At 36.4% G+C, this 19,360-nt stretch overlaps 1 protein-coding gene across 3 annotated transcripts in view; it reads left to right on the top strand.

Annotated features, from left to right (window-relative positions):
• Positions 1–6,171: 6,171 nt before the first annotated feature.
• LOC106643053 (uncharacterized) overlaps positions 6,172–19,360 on the top strand; it is a 38,653-nt gene continuing 25,464 nt past the window's right edge. Inside the window, exons 1-11 of one of the 3 annotated variants that reach the window (XM_089598058.1) lie at positions 6,172–6,319; positions 6,465–6,503; positions 6,805–7,043; positions 7,146–7,386; positions 7,474–7,770; positions 7,875–8,068; positions 8,206–8,998; positions 9,085–9,163; positions 9,372–9,546; positions 9,634–9,760; positions 9,852–10,025. In XM_089598058.1, the coding sequence (XP_089454184.1) occupies positions 6,813–7,043; positions 7,146–7,386; positions 7,474–7,770; positions 7,875–8,068; positions 8,206–8,998; positions 9,085–9,163; positions 9,372–9,546; positions 9,634–9,760; positions 9,852–10,025 (2,311 nt within the window). In that variant the 5' untranslated portion in view covers positions 6,172–6,319; positions 6,465–6,503; positions 6,805–6,812. Of the gene's footprint in view, positions 6,504–6,804; positions 7,044–7,145; positions 7,387–7,473; positions 7,771–7,874; positions 8,069–8,205; positions 8,999–9,084; positions 9,164–9,371; positions 9,547–9,633; positions 9,761–9,851; positions 10,026–19,360 lie in introns of those variants that run through there. The other 2 variants (XR_016293664.1, XM_089598059.1) reach the window with 2 other exon arrangements.

Genomic DNA, 19,360 nt, shown 5'->3' with positions numbered 1-19,360 from the left:
AATTTTTATTTAAAATTTGTTGGAAAGATTACAGCTGTAATTTATAGGTATGTTTATAGCTGAATTTTATACATTATTATAGCTGTTTTATAGGTAGTTATAGCTATAATTATAACTATAATTTATAGGTATAATTATAGCTATAAATTTTTAACTGAGACAAGGTATAAATTCAGCTTAAAAATTTTATAAAATTATGATTTGGATTTGTATAGAAATTTATGTTCTTCCAGGTGGGTGGTACGAATTAAATCGTTAAAAACTGTGAAAGAAAATTACGCTCAACTCATGCAATTTTTTTATGATCGGTCAATCGATAGAGAAGTTGACAGTTCGATATCAGCAAAACCCTCAGGATTTTTTAGTTATATGGGATCATTCGAGTGTATTTTTTTTTTACCTTGATGATTGAAATTTTTGACCGTGTCAAAATCTTAAATAAAGAATTGCAAAAATCAGAGTTATGCGTGATCGAGTCATACAAAAAAATTGAAGCTGTGACTTACTTTTTGAACGCTTCTCGCGATTCAAAATTCAAAAAAATCTGGCAATTAAGTGTCAAAATTGCTGTTGAGCTTTCACTTGACGATACCAGGGTCTTCGTGTTCAAATGAACGAAGTTTTTCTGTTTTATGAAAACTTAAAAATTATTTAAGGTCGACAATGTTGCAGGATAGACTTAATCACATTGCTTTGTTACACATTTACAATACAACGACTGATTAACTTAATTTAGAAGTACTTGTAAATGAATTTATTTCGCGAAATGCAAAACGCCGCTCAGTTTTTGCGTTAGGCAAATGATAGTCATAATTAATAATTATTTGTCATAAGACTGTTGAAATTTTATAATAAAAAGAGTTTAACTTATCTGTTTTGTATCTTATCAAATGTTTTTATTTATCCATCTTTTTTCATGTAACATCAATTTTTCTGAAGAGGCCTTCTGAAGAACGTACGTTAGATCAATTAAAAAACAGAGATGCTTTGGTTACGGAGTCGGTTCGCTTGGATTTTAGGATACCTTGGGTTATGCGGGGGTCGTTTGCTTGGGGTTTACAATGCTCTGGGTTATGTGGGGTTAGTTTGTTTATTTGGGTTTTCGAACGCCCTCAGTTAGTTGGGTTATTGGGTTATATGTCCCCTTAACTACCCACTCGAGTTTAAAACCATCTGCCGGCCCTACACCAAATTACTGTCATTTTTGCTTAATAAAGAAAAGAATAATAGCATTTTGTCAAATTTACAGATGTTAATAATACATGGTAAAAGTAAAAATGATTTTAATAGTAAAAAACATCTTAAGGTATTGAAATTATTAAAAAGGATAAAATTATAATCAAGACGTAATTGTCTTTGTTATATTTATTTGCTACGTGTATTATGTTGCATTTTTATAAATATATTTAATTTATAACAATAATTGTATAATAAAATAATGCTATTCAGGTAACACTAAACGAGAAAATAAGTTTACACGAATCCGCTGTATCATGCTCCAATGAGAAGAAACCGTTTACGTCAGTCGACTATCTGCAGTGTCGATAAAAATTAGATCTACTGTAGGGGTGTCAATTATGAGAAAGTATGAAAGTAGGAAAAGATACAATTTTTCATATTAGATGTTAAATTAGGTTACGTAGTATTTGAATGATCCTGAACCCTCCCATCACATAATCAACTTAAAAAAAATAACATACTCCCCTTCAGTGCTCTCGACAGTGGCACCCAAAGAAGCGCGAAGTTCAAATTAGCTATATGGAGAAAGACGTGAAAACCCAGATATCACGACAGTATTTCATACACAATAAATTAATAAATAAACACCAAGCTATTTAACCCCATTACCCAGTCAGCCTACTGGTCGCTTTGTCATTAAATAAATTTAATAACACTAGCACCAATCCCCACACGACCCGGGGCGCTTACAGGTCGCTTTGTTATCAAATAAATTAATTTAATAACACAAGCGCAAATCCCTAAACAAGCCGGGGCGGTTACTGGTCGCTTTATTAATAAATAAATTAATTTAATAACACAAGCGCCAATCCCCACACAACCCGGGGCTCTTACTGGTCGCTTTGTTAATAAATAAATTTAATAACACAATCGCCAATCACCACATAACCCAGGGCGCTTACTGGTCGCTTTGTCATTAAATGAATTTAATAACACAAGCGCCAATCCCCACACGACCCGGGGTGCTTACTGGTTGCTTTGTTATCAAATAAATTAATTTAATAACACAAGCGCAAATCCCTAAACAATCCGGGGTGGTTACTGGTCGCTTTATTAATAAATAAATTAATTTAATAACACAAGCGCCAATCCCCACACAACCCGGGGCGCTTACTGGTCGCTTTGTTATTAAATAAATAAATTTGATAACAAGAGCGCCGGTAAATGATGCAAGTTCTATTACCATGTAAACATTACTGCTTTCACTGTTATTTATAGCTTTAATAATTACGATAGTGACCCATAATCACCCTGGCCTGTTTAGGGATTTGCGCTTGTGGTATTAAATTAGTTTACTTATTAATAAAGCGACCAGTTAGCTCCCCGGGATGTGTGGGGATTAGCGCTTGTGTTATTAAATGAATTTATTTAATAATATAGCGACCAGTAATTGCCCCTGCTTGTTTAGGGACTTGTGCTTGTGTTATTAAAATAATTTATTTATTAATAAAGCGACCAGTAAGCGCCCCAGGACGTGTGGGGATTGGCACTTGTGTTATTAAATTAATTTATTTATTAGTAAGTCAACCAGTAAGCGCCCCGGGTTGTGTGGGGATTGGCGCTTGTGTTATTAAATTTATTTATTTAATAACAAAGCGACCAGTAAGCGCCCCAGGACGTGTAAGGATTGGCGCTTGTGTTACTAAATTAATTTATTTATTAATAAAGCAACCATTAAGCACTCCGGGTTGTGTGGGGTTTGGCGCTTGTGTTATTAAATTTATTTATTTGATAACAAAGCGACCAGTGAGCGCCCCAGGACGTGTGGGGATTGGCGTTTGTGTAATTAAATTAATTTATTTATTAATAAGTCAACCAGTAAGCGCCCCGGATTGTGTGGGGATTGGCGCTTGTGTTATTAAATTTATTTATTTAATAAGAAAGCGACCAGTAAGCGCCCCAGAACGTGTGGGGATTGGCGCTTGTGTTACCAAATTAATTTATTTATTAATAAAGCGACCAATAAGCACCCCGGGTTGTGTGGGGATTGGCGCTTCTGTTATTAAATTAATTTATTTGTTAATAAAGCGACCAGTTAGCACCCAGGGTTGTGTGGGGATTGGCGCTTGTGTTATTAAATTTATTTATTTGATAACAAAGCGACTAGTAAGCGCCCCGGGTTGTGTGGGGATTGGCGCTTGTGTTATTAAATTTAGTTATTCAATAACAAAGCGACCAGTAAGCGCCCCAGGTTGTGTGGTGATTGGTGCTTGTGTTATTAAATTTATTTATCTAATAATAAAGCGACCAGTTATCGCCCCGGCTTGATTAGGGATTTGCGCTTGTCTTATTAAATTAATTTATTTGATAACAAAGCGACCAGTAAGCGCCCCAGGTTGTGTGGTGATTGGTGCTTGTGTTATTAAATTTATTCATCTAATAATAAAGCGACCAGTAATCGCCCCGGCTTGATTAGGGATTTGCGCTTGTCTTATTAAATTTATTTATTTAATAACAAAGCGACCAGTAAGCGCCCCAGGTTGTGTGGTGATTGGTGCTTGTGTTATTAAATTTATTTATCTAATAATAAAGCGACCAGTTATCGCCCCGGCTTGATTAGGGATTTGCGCTTGTCTTATTAAATTAATTTATTTGATAACAAAGCGACCAGTAAGCGCCCCGGGTTATGTGGTGATTGGCGATTGTGTTATTAAATTTATTTATTAACAAAGCGACCAGTAAGCGCCCCGGGTCGTGTGGGAATTGGCGCTTGTGTTATTAAATTAATTTATTTATTAATAAAGCGACCAGTAATCGCCCCGGCTTGTTTAGGGATTTGTGCTTGTGTTATTAAATTAATTTATTTGATAACAAAGCGACCTGTAAGCGCCCCGGGTTGTGTGGTGATTGGCGCATGTGTTATTAAATTAATTTTTCTGATAACAAAGCGACCAGTAAGCGCCCCGGGTTGTGTGGTGATTGGCGCTTGTGTTATTAAATTCATTTAATGACAAAGCGACCAGTAGGCTTACTGGGTAATTCGGTTAAATAGCTTAGGGTTTATTTATTAATTTATTGTGTATGAAATACTGTCGTGATATCTGGGTTTTCACGTCTTGCTCCATATAGCTAATTTGTACTTCGCGCTTCTTTGGGTGCCACTGTCGAGAGCACTGCTCCCCTTCCTTTAAGGTATTTACGTAAATAATAGACAGTTCCTACACATACCGAAGTTTGCCGCCACTCTGTTTTCGAGCATATTTTTTCGGCTAGTACTGTAACAGGGGCCGTACCATATAACTATTTTTATGTACATTGGCCTATGTTATAACATAGGCCCGCGAAGCTAAAAAAAGTTATATGGTACGGCTTCTGTAAGTCTAATTTTGCCATTAATGTTATTTTATTCTGACAACTTTTTATCCTCTATCTATTTCACCAGGTGGTGACTATTGTCCCATTTGACACTCTGTGACTTTTTTCAATACAACCTAACTCGTTATCAATCATAGATATCGCAAAAATACTTTCGAGATCCACGAATCATGAGTTTTTTCAATGTTTGACAAATCTGCGGCGATTTCACAAACAACCCACCCACTCGACCCCAGCTCTTAGTCTAGCATGATACGGCTTATACGACCCGTATCGCCTGTATTTGTATTGGCCGTATTATGTAACTATTCTAGACTTGTGAAGTTGGCACCCGTAAATATTAAATTTTAATATTTTGCACCCATTCAAGGTTCAAGGCTTAAACGATTCCTCCTTACTTGCGGATTTATCTTTTATTTGAATTTTTACTTGCAGATCAATAGTTTGCGAGATATTTGCAAAATAAAAAGTCGAAAATGGGCATGGCGCTGAAGTATAAAAAACTTTGTTTTCAGTGCTAAATTGGGTTAAAATCCAATTCTACCTGCACGATTCGATTCCTCCTCATTTGCAGATTACGGAGGTATATAAATTAATGTAATTAAATGTCACAAAGTTTGTAAATAATGAATTTAATTATTGAGTGAGACAATCTAGTAACTTTTGTCTAGTGACTTTTGGTCCATTACTCCGTTCCTATTGTTCGGTACATGTCGTTAACTCCGTACAGCGGGTTCTACGAAATATTTATCAGAATAGATGTTTATTAAATGGGTTTACACTAGATTGCATAGTCATCAAAAAATGTATGTGTGTGTGTGTTGACCCAAAAGCTGAATAACTTATAACTAATAATTAATAGATTAATACCTACTAAAGTTTTCTATTCTAATAAATTTTTCGTAGAACCCGCTGTACGGAGTAAACGACTTGTACCGAACAACAGGAACGGAGCACTGGACCAAAAGTCACGAGACAAAAGTTACTAGATTGTCTCACTCAATAATTAAATTCATTATTTACAAACTTTGTGACATTTAATTACATTAATTTATATACCTCCGTAATCCGTAAATGAGGAGGAATCGAATCGTACAGGTAGAATTGGATTTCAACCCAATTTAGCACTTAAAACAAAGTTTTTTATACTTCAGCGCCACGCCCATTTTCGACTTTTTATTTTGCAAATATCTCGCAAACTATTGATTCGCAAATAAAAATTAAAGTGGAAGATAAATCCGCAAGTAAGGAGGAATCGTGTAAGCCTTGAACCTTGAATGGGTACAAAATAATAATATTTAATATTTACGGGCGCCAACTTCACAAGTCTTAAAACATAGGCCCGCGAAGCGGAAAGAGTTATACGGTACGGCTCCTGTTCCTTGACCTACTGTAGGGCAGCTGAGCCAACCCGACGACAAAAAATCACTAAACTAGCTTCGGGCGAAATGTCGCCAACCCCACGTACGTGAAATTCTGAGCTAGTGATTGGTTGATTAGGATTGTGTACGCATTAGTCCTGAATATGGCAGAGCCAATCAGGAGAAGCTCTTATCTGCCATACACTGCCTCTTGATCCTCTGTATAGAATAACCAAAACACCTTGAAAAAAAAAAAAAAAAAAAAAAAAACCCCTAGATGCGATTCATCTAGTTAGCTTAAAAAAATTTATTGTACAACGTTATACGCTTATTGCTAGTGCTGGTGCTGATCATCACATCAGAAATTGTGATTCACAAATCACAATTGATTAATTTACTTTAGTGTAAGTTACTTCTCATACACACGTTTACACAGGTAGTGAGTTAATTATTTACAGAATCTACATCAATTAGATACTGCACTTTGGCTTTGTGTCGTATTCATATATTGTATGTTTATTTGTGTTCATAATTTATTTTTCATCCTAGCTTCGAGCCAATAAGCAAATGATTGTTTAGCATACACAGGTGGAGTATACATATTAAATACATCATCGAATACCATTTAAATATAAAACTTATCAATGAATCACTTTAGCTATTGTCAAATTAGAGGTGTAATGTATACTGTGTAAAACATATGCGTGCATGTACTATCTATTTCTAGCTTATCATATATCTTTGTTTCGACACTTGTTCTCAACTCTGTCAAGTAGTTTTGTATTTTGTTGAACTTTTAAATATCTTGCTAATGAATTACAGGTACTATCCTTTTGATACTTACAGAATTTTATAAAATAATTGTAATTAATCAAGATAATTATTCTAGTTGTCACAATGTCAAAGTTGTCAGAGAGTAAAAAAATCACAATGCTGGCTGGCATGCAAGAGATCTCCGAGCTAGCTAAGCTCTTAAGGAACAGTGGAGACAAAGTTTTAAGTGCCTCTAGCAAATTATCCCTCTCGACAAAACTGCTTCATGACTTGAATGAAGCGTTTTCAATGATCATCAATGAGACGGATGACTTAGAATGTTCATTCCAAGTGTCTAACAGCTCGCGGAGTGAGGTACGACTGTTTTTGTGCTTATTAACTCTTCAGTTAATATGCATAAATAACTACTTGGTCATATATTTTTGATAGTTGTATTTTTTGTAATTATTTTCATAGATTTTTAGAGATATCAAATTTCTACATGACTTGGTGCAAAAAACGATTGGTCTCAAAATTCAGCACAATCCCATTGATCCCAAATTTGTCGTTGACATTACGAAATTTAGGCATTTAAAGTATCTGGAGTTGCAAAAAATATCTATCAACTCAGTTAAAGGAATTCAAGGAATCAGAAGTCAGTTGGAATGTATTGTCTGCTCTGGTGGACAAAGTGTCAATAATCTTCATGATTTATTAGGTATGTCAAAAAAATCATGAAACGTTGTTTCTCAAACTATTACGTCAGTTTGCTCGTGTCAAAGTATTTATCATGCTACTCATTCAGTTTCCTGTGGAAGTGATGGAGGAGTAGGCTTTGTCTGGAGCTCCCTTCATCGTTTAGCACTACCTTATAATGCTCTAACAAACTTAGACAAGTCCTTGGAAAACGTTCCATTCTTAGAAACCATTGATCTGAGTCACAATCTCATTACTAGAGCCATCAATTTTGAATTGATACCTAATCTCCAACATGTTAACCTTGGTTACAACTATCTAGAACATGTGCCTCTGTTCAGCAAAACCTCGATACGTACTCTGCAAAAGCTTGTATTAAAAAATAATTACATAGACAACATAGATGGTTTGTAGCATTCCTTTTTTTTTTTTTTTTTTTTTTTTTTTTAATAATAACCATTAAGAAATTCCTGATCTTATGAGAAATGATGAGTAGTAATTCCTTTGCAGGCTTAGATAGACTTGAGTACTTAACTGAGCTTGATTTGTCCTACAACTGTTTGACTGAACATGCGATGCTCTGGCCACTGGAAACGATGTCGATGCTAATTTGGCTTTGCTTGAGTGGCAATCCACTTTCTCATCATCCTAGGCACAGGCTTCATACTATTAAGCACTTGCATCCGTCACTCAGTGACAGCAAAGTAATGCTATTTTGCTCTAGTTTTACCCACGAAATTTTATTACTACACTGATGAATTTTACAATTTGAAACGAAATATAACAACTTGAACGATTATTAATTTTACAAAAATTCACACATTTCACCTATTATTTCAAGTTTGTGTTGGATTCGGAACCCCTCAGCAAATCAGAGCGACTCTTCGTTTCGGAGAACCGAGTCTTCTCCCTCCGCACCTCGATGCGCCGCCGCGAGCTTGACTCCACAACTAGCTCCATAAACTCAAGCTGGGACCAAACTTCTTTGCCAAAAAGCCATTATGAGGACGTTCACAGCGTTGAGACTCGAGTGATCGAGCCTCTGACCTCGTCTCTACAGCCTAGGGCCGCTGGTCTAAGCAAAAAACGTAGGAGCGTACGCGAAGCCATCATAGCGGAGGACGAGCTGGACCGCGAGAAGCCAAAATTAAAGCCGGGTTCGCTGAGCAGCTCCTTCCGCGAGATGTCGACGGAACATTTGGAAACCAAGCGCCAGATCCTTGCGCTGCGAGCCAAATATGGCGAGGAGAACTGGATGAGGGCCCAAGCGGTCAGCCATATATTAGGCCTCAACACTAAACCGGTCATTGGCAAGGACGCTTCAGGTTCAGTATCCTCCTATTCCTCGACTTTCGATCAAGGCGATCGGCTCAGCAAGATCGGTGCTGGTGTCTCGACGATTGTGGCGGGATCCGCGAATGTTGATTGGCAGCAGCAGCAGAGCAGTGAGTTCAAGAGCGAAGAAGTAGGTTGTACTGCAGATGGAACGACGACGCAGAAGAAGACAGAGTACGAGAGCATGGACGAAGGCATTGTTGTTGAGACCGAACTGGAAAGCGACCTTGAGAAGAGCAGCGCGACCCTCAGAGCTGCGACCCACGTGATGCTGGAAACCACGTACGATCCGAAAGAAGGTCGGAAAGATTGTCTTTGTGTATAATGTCATCATAGAAACGATTTACTTACTGTACGCTGAAAAGTTATATGTTTTTTTCTACAGAAGAAGGAGATCTATATTTGCTGCAGAAAAAAAAAGGTCCAGATGACTATGACATGATTTTCTTGGTCATAACACCTGAGTAAGTCTTTGTCGTAGGTCATCGAAAATAACAGTAACAACTATAACAGCAACAAGAACAACAACAACAACAACAACAACAGCAACAATATCAATAAAAACTATAATAATAATAATAATTATTATTATTATTATTATTATTATTATCATCATTATCATTATTGTACAATCTTGCTAATCGAGTGATAAATGTTACCTCTAATTTTTAGAGAAATCAAGGAAAGAGATTCTCTGAATGGGAAAATAAATTACCGTTGGGCGACCAATACTGTCCTATCCTGCGTTTTAGGAAGAAGTATACCGACGACGATCGACATTACTTTCGATACGATGCGAAAAGATCGTGCTTCGAGAACCTATTTGGCGGAGCTTGAAGACGCTAAGGTAACCCTGGCTAACCATTTTGTTTTTCATGCGATATTCAAACTTACGATGAAAGATAGCTGATATCGTGTAATCTATATGCTTTAGAAAATCGTCCAAACCCTAAACGAGATGATAAGGACTCAGCCAATGATGCTCAAGATTTTCAAGTGCATGAAATGCTCAACTCACTTTTCTCAAGATAGTGATAGCAATGCAGTGACTATTCAGACTGGTAAGATTATGGACAGTTTTCTTTCTCATCGATTATCAAAGCCATTGAATGTGATCTTATTTATGGAGCTTTAAAAGTAATATTTACACAGTTGGTGCAATGCTCAAATGCCCGACCTGCAAAAGTACACTAGTTATCCAAACGGATGATCTGCCGACACCGATTTTGGAGCCCCCAGTGAAAATTGAAAAAGCAAATGTTGAATCTCAAGAGGAGGTTCCGACAGAGCCACAACTGTTCCACTCTAGTTCACAATCCAGTATCGGTGAGTGACTTGAGGTATTTTTAGCAACGACAATTCTTTTTGTACAAACAGATACTAACAGAATGATCGATCGGTTCATTTCATTGATACGTTATTTAATTATTTGCAAATAATGATTATATAATTACAAGCATGAGTTTAATTTTTTAAATCTTATAAGAGATGTAGAATCAGCGGCTACGGTAGCACAGTGGTTTGGGCTGTGGTTTTTGTAGCTTGGAGGTTTGGCTGGCTTGGTAACATTGGCTTACGAGTTCGAGACTCAGCCTTTACTAACTTGGCTCGCACCTTTGGAAAACTAATTTCTCATGTGCATATTTTCAACCGTGGTCCGATTGCTTGAAAGCCATGTATAATAAGGTCCCTATTACTGTGTAAGTGATTCATCACATTAAATCTGAGGCGGTTTTGTTTGGTATGCCGATGGTAATATAGCATACACATGCATAGGGGTTATAACGTATAACACAGCAATGTCGAGCCAAATAGGACCTGTATGTGTACGATGACTTCAAATAGCTGTAAAACATAGAAAAAGGAAAGAGAAAAATAATTTAGATTTGTTTATCTACAGTAATGTGATAACCTAGGCTATTCGAAGTGTTAAGCGACTAGTAGGTATAGTGTTGATTGATTGATTGAATAGTTTTTTATTGGCTTTTGAACTTATAGTTACATAGCCATTTCTATCGAAATGGAGCAGGTAGTATACATGAGAATATTACATAATGAGATCCATTTAGGTATTATACACTAGTATATATACATATCTAGTTATATGAGATAAGATATCGATTGAATTACAATAATTATATTATTGGTATGGAAAATAATTTATAAAGCTTAGCCAAATGTCTTATTTGCTATTTAGGAGGGTATTAAATTAAATATTTTTATCTATACTATCGATAAAATTAGCTAGTATTGGAATTGTTTGTTCGTCTAAATTGGCTAGTAAATTTTTTATGGAAAATGGACCATTTTTACCGAATTTATAAAACTTATTTAACATTTCGGTCCTTTCATTTTTGTATATATCACATTGCCAAAAAATGTGTTCTAAGTTATCGGAATCTTTGCCACATTCGCATCTATCAGAGTTTACAATATTAAATCTATGTAAGTCACAGTTAAGAGCGGTATGATCACTTCTACTTCTATTTATCGATACAATTGTTTTACGCGAAATACAATGACCATGAAACCATGGTTTGGACCGAGGTTTATGATAAAACTTAAAATAATTGGTGCCTTTTGTTTGAAACATGGACAACAAGCTAGATTCGTTCTCTTTAAAACATTGTTCGCGAAATCTACTTTTGAGATCGGTGGCAGGGATCGCCAGATTTGCAGGAGGTCCCTCAATTGCTGCTGATTTAGCTACCTTATCAACTGCCTCATTTCCTTTTATTCCTATGTGAGCTGGAATCCAGAATAGTTGAAATCTTCTGCCGAGACTCTGCGCTTCTGCGAGTTTCCTTTTAAGAATTAGTATTAGTGGAGATTCATATTTGAAGCCTTTGAGTTTATTAAGGGCCTTGAGTACACTGAGTGAATCAGTAAATATCTTAAATGAGTTGTTGCCGTCGGCAATAACAAAGTCTAAAGCTTTAGAAAGTGCTAAGCATTCAGCCGAAAAGATTGAGGCATCGCCAGGAATATTGTAAGAGCATGTTAGATTATCATCGTAGGACCAGGTTCCGAAGCCAGCTTTGGGGGATTCATTAATGTATGTTTTGGAACCATCTGTAAAAATGAAGTTACAATTATCATTGTGGTCGAATATGTTGCTGAATTCTAAGTTGGGATCTATTGCAGAACGAATTTTTTGACCAGTTGTAAGATCGGAAGTGTAAGTAAAAAAATTAAGAGAGAAAGGTATAGTGAATTTAAGGAATACACTTGTTTGTATAATGAGATCTTCTAGATGCCAAATGTTTTCATAACAGTTTACAATTAGGGACTTTTGGTGATTATGGGAGTATAAATTATGTTCCGATACAGAAAATAGTTCTTCTATACTTTTGAGGGTCGTATTTTCTTTGTTGGAGATAAGTTTGAGTAAAAATGAGTGGGCTAAATATTTTAGTCTATGCTTCAGTAGAGGAATTTTGGATTCTGCAGTGAGAACACTTATCGGGGTACTTTTCCGGTAGCCCATGGCCAACCTAAAAGCCTGATTTTTGACTCTTTGTAGTTTATTGAAATGGTTATCGGAGCATGGTGAAATTAAAAAACCACAATATTCGAGGATGGATCTCACCATTGATTTATATAAGATGAGAAGTACGTCTGGATCACCTCCCCACCATGTGTGACGTAAACATGCAAGGATTTTGAGAGGAGCACAGCTTCTGGTCACTAAATAATCCACCTGTTTGTGCCAGTTTAAATGTTTATCTAAGTACATGCCCAAGAATTTAACAAAGTCCGATGGGGACAGAGTACTATTTGATAGTTTTAGTGAATATTGGTCTAGTTTAATCCGATTTTTGCTAAAAACAACCAGTGTACACTTGTCTGGAGCGAGTTCTAGCCCCCTTTCGAGGAAAAATTTAATGATGATTTCAATCACTTGATTTAAAAGAGCTATAGAGGTTTCTCCATTTTCTAGTGAGGTATAATTAACTTCGTCATCTGCGAATCTTAAGAGGGTTGCTCGATTGTCAATGAGTTTGTTGAGGCCTGCTGTATATAGAGCATACAAAATCGGGCTAGAACAGAGACCTTGGGGAAGACCTATGTTAGTTTTGAATTTGCCTCTTACACTAGAGTTAACTGGAATCAAGTACCTGTCGTAAATCAGGTTGCCAATGAAAGAAATAAATCGGTGAGGTAAGTTTAGTGCCTTTAGATTGTCGAGAAGAATATCCGGAATCACGTTATTGAAGGCACCCTTTATGTCCAAGAAGACTGCTACAGTGCTTTTCTTGAGGTAAAACGATTTTTGTATGTCTGACGTTAGTCTAGTCAGGTTATCTGCACATGAGCGTCCTTTTCGGAATCCGTTTTGTTGATCAGGAAGGATTCTTTCCCTTTCTAGCCACCACACCAATCTATTATTTACAATTTTTTCCATGACTTTAAGGACGCAAGAGGCCATGGAGATAGGCCTAGCTTTACCATTTGGCTTAGGTAAAAAGGTAATCAGGTAGCAAGACCATTCTTCTGGGAAGATACCCTTATCATAAATATCGTTGTAAAGTTCTAAGAGTACTCTCTTATAAAATTCTGGTAAATTGGTCAGAATTAGATAATTGATTCTATCTGCCCCTGGTGCTGACTGAAGCTTAACGTTGTCTAGGACGTACAAAAGTTCACTATATGAAAATGGAGAGGATAGAATGTGTTGGGTTGTCTGACGTGTGGTCCAAAGAAGAAAAATCAAATGCCTCTTTGTTTAGATTTTTTGGCTGTAATAATTCATTGAGACATGTAACTGTCTCCTTTAGAAATTTCTTATTACCACTAGAGTTATCAGGACGATTGAAACCTGATTTGAAGCGTTTGACCTTTGACCAGACTTCTGAGATTTTAGTTTGATGTGAGATGGATTCACAGAACCTTTTAAAAGACTTTTTTTTTTCTTCTCGAAATTTTTTTTTTGTTAGAGCAATGATTCTTTTGTGATTAATAAAATCTTGAAGATTTCATCTGTATCGGAGGGATTTAAGATTTGCCTTTCTAATCCTTAAAGCTTTGTCACATTCAGCATTCCACCAAATGGCATTAGGTTTTCTTTTTCTTTTGGGATTTTTGTTGCTGATAGATATTTGTGGATTTTTTGTCAGATCATTTTTTTTTAAATTGTAATTTAACGATTCTACTATACAAGAGTCAATGAAGGTAGTGAACCTTTCATATCTTTCTAAGATATGACAGTTAAGAAAATCAATAGAAGAGAACATGTGTTTACCGGATTCTAATTTATCTTTGAACTTGGTCCAATCTAATTTACTTAAATTATACCTATAGTAAATTTTTGGCATGTGTTCAGGGGATGTATTTATTTCAATCTGGATTGGGAAGTGGTTGCTTCCCTATGTATCATCCAACACGAGCCAGGTTGTTAAGAGAGCTAAATTGTGTGAGATAAAAGAAAGATCGATATTTGAATATTTACACTCATTCTGAGAGATAGTAACGTGGGTATGGCTACCATCGTTAAGTAAGAAAAATTTATCATAATCCATATTGTCAACAAGGGTTCTACCGTTAGTACAATTCTTTTTACTGCCCCAGAAAGCATGATGGGCGTTAAAGTCACCTACAAGAAGAAAAGAGTCAAATTGTGATACTTTAGAAGATAATTCAATCTAGCTTTCTTTACTAAGGTTGTTATTTGAATTTGGTCTTCTATAACAGCCAATTATACTTAACGGACCCAGACTCGTGTCCACCCTAATGGCGCCGACCTCAAATCCGGGTTCACTGAGTGGCAAATCTAGTACGTCAAAGATCAGGCTACTCCTGACAAAAAAGGCGATGCCCCTCCTCTCTCGCCACTATCTCTGTCGAATCTTACCGTTTCAAATCCTTTTATACTGAATTTTTCGTGTGGTTGAAGCCATGTTTCCACAACCACGACGACATCAAAGTCTAGGACATTATGGTACAAATCAAGCTTGTTGCCGATGCTTCTGGCATTCCATTGAATTATCTTTAGACTGGACATTTTAGGTAATATAGAACGTCTGTAAATATAAAAGTGTTTTATGTAAGATTAGTAAATAAAAAATTTAAATTAATGCGAATTTAGTTTTAAATTGTTCGTTAAACTTCTATTTTTTTCTTGGAGTTTCTTTTGGAGTCTTTCTTTGGTGTCGTTGAGTCTAGTATCCCCTTGCTTGTTTTCCTTATGCATGTTGGTGTCAGAGTTGACTTTTTTATTCTTATTGGAGTACACGTTGCTTGTACTCTTGTTGAGGATTCTATTCTGGCTGCTCGAAGTGACTGGGATGATAGGTTGGCTCAAGCTGAGCAGAGCATGTATTGCCGTCACGTCAGCCGAGTTACTTGCAGGATTGGACTTTGTCGAAGGACTGGAAGTAATCATACCTTTTTCTACGTCTATGCTGGCCGTTTTATTTTCAGCAGGCTTAGCCATTAATTTGTTCAGAGAGTTTAAGTTAACCATTTTATGGTTATAGGCACTATTGTCTCTGTTCAAATGACCTGGATCTATTGTTGTGAGAATCCTCTTCTTTGGCGTATTCGAACTTGTGGATTGTGGGCTCGTTTCTTGACTTTGGTTGGTAGCAGAAGCTTGCTTAATCGTGCTACTGTATGATTTGTTATGCTCTGTTGTACCATAAATCTTTTTAAGGGCTTTTTCTCTTAGCATTGGGAATTCATTTGCGTTTGGTCTAAACTCTCCAAACCTTTTCTTGACTTGACGTCTGGCATCACTGTAGGGTAGGTCGTCAAAGGCCATTATGGTTTGGATGGCCTTTTGATCTTTGTACTCTTTACAAACTTGTAGATCTGTACATTTATGCGGAGCTTTGCAGTGTGGACACGACGGAGTAGTTCCAACACATGCCTGACCTTCGTGTTTTTCTATGCTACACATAATGCAGGCCTCTTTACCTTTACAATGAGCACTGGTATGGCCATAGCGTAGACATTTATAGCAAAGTATGGGATTCCTTACGTAGGGGGTAACTCTTGTGGATAATCCAAAAATGAACACTCTGCTGGGTAGGAATTGACCTTCGAAGAAAAGCTGGATAGTTTCACTAGGCACCCATCGATCTTTATCTTCTTTGGTCAGCTTGTTTTTCCTTTTTAATCTTCTGACTTCTATTACTTTTGTTTCACTCTGGATATGTTTTAGGATAAGGTCTCCACTCAAGTCTGTCGGTATGCCTCTAATGAGACCCTTTCTTGATTGTCTGTATATAGGAATGAAGGCTTCAAGATCATGTTGTTTCAGGACACTGTCAGACAGGAGGTTATTTGCTGCCTCTCTGTCATCGAACAAAACTTCAACTTGTCCAATGTTCTTCTTACTTATGTCGGTGAACTTATTTTTGTACTTATTGTATAGGACACTTGCAACTGTGTATTCGTTGAGTACTGGGCTACCGGTATGTGTACTGGTGTATTTGATCCAGACTCCATATGGTCCTTCATTGGACAGTTGAAACACTGTTCGGTTCTTGTCGATAGTTGTTTGCACCCCTGATAGAGATTCTTCCTTGTCATCCTTGATCATTTTGGGATTCTTTTGGATGCAGTTTTTGTCTAGCTTTTCTGCATCAAAATTTTTCCTTTTTTTGTTGTTCTCACCATTATTGAATGGAAGGGATTTATCACTATTTTCTTGTATGCTCCAATCCATAGTATGCTCTGGGGGCATGTCAGCAGCGAAACCATCGCTCCTGAGACCCCATTCAGAGTCATTTTCCATCATATCAGCACCACCCGTTACCGGGGGTGGATACCAGAGCATGAAACTGCAGTTGAGGTTATGTAGCACCTGCTTTGGAGATGATTAATTGCCTTCAGCCTAAACTGTCTGGGGTAAAGATGATACCAGGGTAGGCCTAAGCCACCCTGGAAGCACAAATAAAAAATAGCACTTAAATAAAAACTCTTTACTCAGTCAAAAAAAAGAAAAAAAAAAAAAAGGCCCACGAGGTCACTCTCACATCTCTCGTAATCTGTCACTACAAGTCGGAATGCGGAATACAGCCTATGCCACGTTAACGACCAGGTATAGTGTTAAGTGACTAGTAGTAGTAGCGCCGCCCTGAGGGTTCGATTTGGAACTATATGTTTCCCCAAAGTATGCGTTCAACTCGTCGCGGTAGCAACGACGTAGAAAATGAGTTTCTTGGAGACCTGTAAAATACCAACGTATTTCATTATGAATGTTTCATTTTTTATTGCACATTTTAATGATAAAACAATTTTACTTTTTAAATATACTTGGAATATGTTTTGGCTTCTTTTGTTGGAGATTCAGAGACGGAACAGCAGTTCTTTTTAAAAATCTTCCATGTTTTGTTATAGCTACAAATAAAAATGTACATGTGTTTTCAAGCAACTTCAACTATTTACATAAAAATTTTCGATTTTATTTCAAATTTAGTGGAATTAACGAACCTGAAAAATAATCATCTTATCTAAAATGTGTACTGCAAATTACAGTTTTTTTGGTGACTGAGGTTAGATTACGGGCTTCAATCCATAATTGCCGAGCTTTTTCGGTTCGAGGCAATGTGTGAAACCTTAGCCCATCTGAGGATGATTTATTTGGGCTATCAGGCACAGCACATTGTAATATATTGTTTTTGAATTTCATTTTTACGAATTTTCGCCAATAAATATGATTAAAAAAATAAAAACTCATCAGTACTACCACGACGATTTGAACGCATATTTTGGGGAAACATATAGTTCCAAATCGAACCCTCAGGGCGGCGCTACTAGTCGCTTAACACTTCGAATTTCATACTTGCTTTTTACTTACGTAAAGAAAAAAAAAAATGTTAAATCCTTTGTCCGACTATAAATTTGTGCAACTATCAATGAAAAACTAATATAACCGGTACATGTGGAACAGTGCGTGAAGTTATAAGAAATGCCTCTTCTTTGATGCACTGCAATTATCTTTTCCAAGTTCAAGTCTGCTGATTAACATGTTATAATCTATTTAAGAGAAAGGAGAGAATAGCAACAGACCAACTGTAAGAATGTACAAGTGCAACATAGAATAAAATAAATAAAGATATTTATTTAATAATATAAATAAGAAAGGCATACACAAGTCATAAAGCTTTTACAATGAAAGAGCTCACACAGGCTCAAGGTTCGCCACGCTAAACGTACCGCACGGGAGTCAAGTAGTGAGAGTTCAAACTTCTGACGACAAGCCGCCGTATGTTGACCCTCTATCTCTTCCCTCTATTCGACTACTTCGCTGGCGATACATAGGATGATTAGAAATAAGTAGAATACATGGCGCTTCTAATATTGGTTTTTTGCACTAAAACAAAACACTTATTATATGCTGAGCCGATACACGTCATTCTCATGAGAGATATGTTTATTATTTACTAGAAGATAAGGGTTTAATTGTGTGAAACTCAATGCTATGTGTGAATATAAGAACTTAGAATAAATAATTACATTAACATGATATAATATAGTAATATATATACACACATTTATTTTGGTTTTTTATAAAAATAACACTGAACATTCAATAAACAGAGAGAGCTAATTTTAAATTGGATTGAAATTATTACAAAGTAAACTCTGATTAAAATTTTTGTTAAACACTTCTTTATAATAATGGTTTCTGAAAGTATCTGCATATTTCCAATTTCCAGGATTCAAAATATCTTGTACACTCATATTATCAAGCCAAGCATGTGATGCTACAGCTGAACGTATACTTTCGGGTGAGGAGTCAATGTTAGCATCTTTGAGCACTGTACGAATCCATCCAGCTTTAATGGTCTTAGATGCTATTTTTGGAGGACCATTAATAGAAATAAACAAATTTTTATCTTTTATTTGAGATCTACAATCAGACTGTTGTATATTTGTATTAGGGATTAAATGAAAGGAGTACACTGAGAATGTAACCTAATGATTTGTTTATTCAGTATGTAATGTATCGGGTTGATACATTATATTAAATGAAACGACATTTATTTAGTAATCATGACATACTCTAATGAGCCAAACTTTACATAAAGGTATGCATGAGAGGAGCGCCTATACTATACTGATTTTCTATTCATGCGCGCCAACGGCGTTGCCGAGTTGCCCCTATAGCACATATATATCTCTAAGCACCTAACCTTACATGGCTATGTTACAGAACTGATATCCTACACAGTACTCCTAAATGCATGTGTGCGCTATAGTTGGCAGTTAAACGTGGACTGTTCGCTAGCTTACGAATTACGACCTAGGCACACCGCGTGAATCCAACACTAAGTACCACGGGATTAGCTGGAGTGTCTATGAAGATTTTCCCTACCCGCTCCATCAAACAAAAAAAAAGCTCACACTACCAACACGTTCAAATACATAACCAATACTCTTCTTATGTCTCTTAATGTTTTAGTTTATAGAACATAGTTTTCACATTAGAATCAGTAAAGATTTCAAAACGAGTGTGTTGCTAAATTTAACATACAATAACCTCGTCACTGATTATTTATCGCAGCTTTGAGGGATAAACGATTTTCATAGCACTTTATACACATATGCAATTAATTTAATGATGTGTTTTACATTATGATAAATATATTACACTTAGGTATAGTTACAATATTTATTGAAAGACGACGTAAGTACAGAAAGAAAAATTCGCA

This window comes from Copidosoma floridanum, unplaced genomic scaffold (assembly GCF_036245765.1).
Source record: "Copidosoma floridanum isolate Cflo_tuat_1 unplaced genomic scaffold, Cflo_Japanese_pri ptg000004l, whole genome shotgun sequence".
Classification (NCBI taxonomy): Eukaryota; Metazoa; Arthropoda; class Insecta; order Hymenoptera; family Encyrtidae; genus Copidosoma; species Copidosoma floridanum.
Note: the sequence above shows the minus strand (reverse complement) of the source record. Positions and strands in the feature narration are given on the sequence as shown.